Here is a 741-nt window from a genome sequence, read left to right on the forward strand (position 1 = left end):
ACAGGTTTATTGAAATACGAATCTTACTTTCCAGTAATCGTCTTTTTTTAATGATATCCCTATATCTTACCCATCGTCATCAGTTACAACAGATCCTAAAATAGCTAAATTTTATCGTTTTACCGTACAGAATACATGCACAAGTATGGCTTTGATGGCTTCGACCTGGATTGGGAGTACCCCGGTGCCGCAGACAGAGGTGGCACTTTCAAGGATAAGGATACGTTCAGGTTAGTAGGAGGGATTCAACTAATCATTGCATGAACTAATTTAACATGAACTGACACGCTATAATGCTGGTTATTATAGCATGAAGATATTTGAAATAAAAGATAAATGAGATATTGAAATCAGATGTTGCATCATCACTATATAAAAGAGTACATGAAAAACAAGGCATACGAACATGGTATAATCGACTTCTTTAGTATATTGTTATTATTATATCCATCCAATGTTTTCCACATTTATACTTTTGCTGTATCATTTTCCCCTTTTATACTATGAACTCTTTTACAAGGCATATCGTGTGCCTTCCATTCATATCTATTCCACATTCACAGGGACTTCGTGAGAGAGTTACGAACTGCCTTCGACAAAGAGAACAAAGGCTGGGAGATCTCTATGGCTGTTCCTGTGGCTAAGTTCCGTCTACAAGAAGGCTATCATGTCCAGGAGCTTTGCTAGTGAGTAAAAAAGTAGAAGATTTGGATTTTGTTTTCGTCATATGCATGGATCTGG

The 741-nt window shown here is 37.0% G+C and overlaps 1 protein-coding gene across 1 annotated transcript in view; it reads left to right on the plus strand.

The window, feature by feature from the left end:
* LOC119585337 (endochitinase-like) overlaps positions 1–741 on the plus strand; it is a gene marked incomplete at its 5' end in the record, with an annotated part of 4,801 nt that overhangs the window by 1,352 nt on the left and 2,708 nt on the right. The window contains 2 exons of the mRNA XM_037934008.1: positions 131–230; positions 564–686. Coding sequence (XP_037789936.1) covers positions 131–230; positions 564–686 — 223 coding nt within the window. The remainder of the gene's footprint in view (positions 1–130; positions 231–563; positions 687–741) is intronic.

The sequence above is a fragment of the Penaeus monodon genome, chromosome 19 (assembly GCF_015228065.2).
Source record: "Penaeus monodon isolate SGIC_2016 chromosome 19, NSTDA_Pmon_1, whole genome shotgun sequence".
Lineage (NCBI taxonomy): Eukaryota > Metazoa > Arthropoda > Malacostraca > Decapoda > Penaeidae > Penaeus > Penaeus monodon.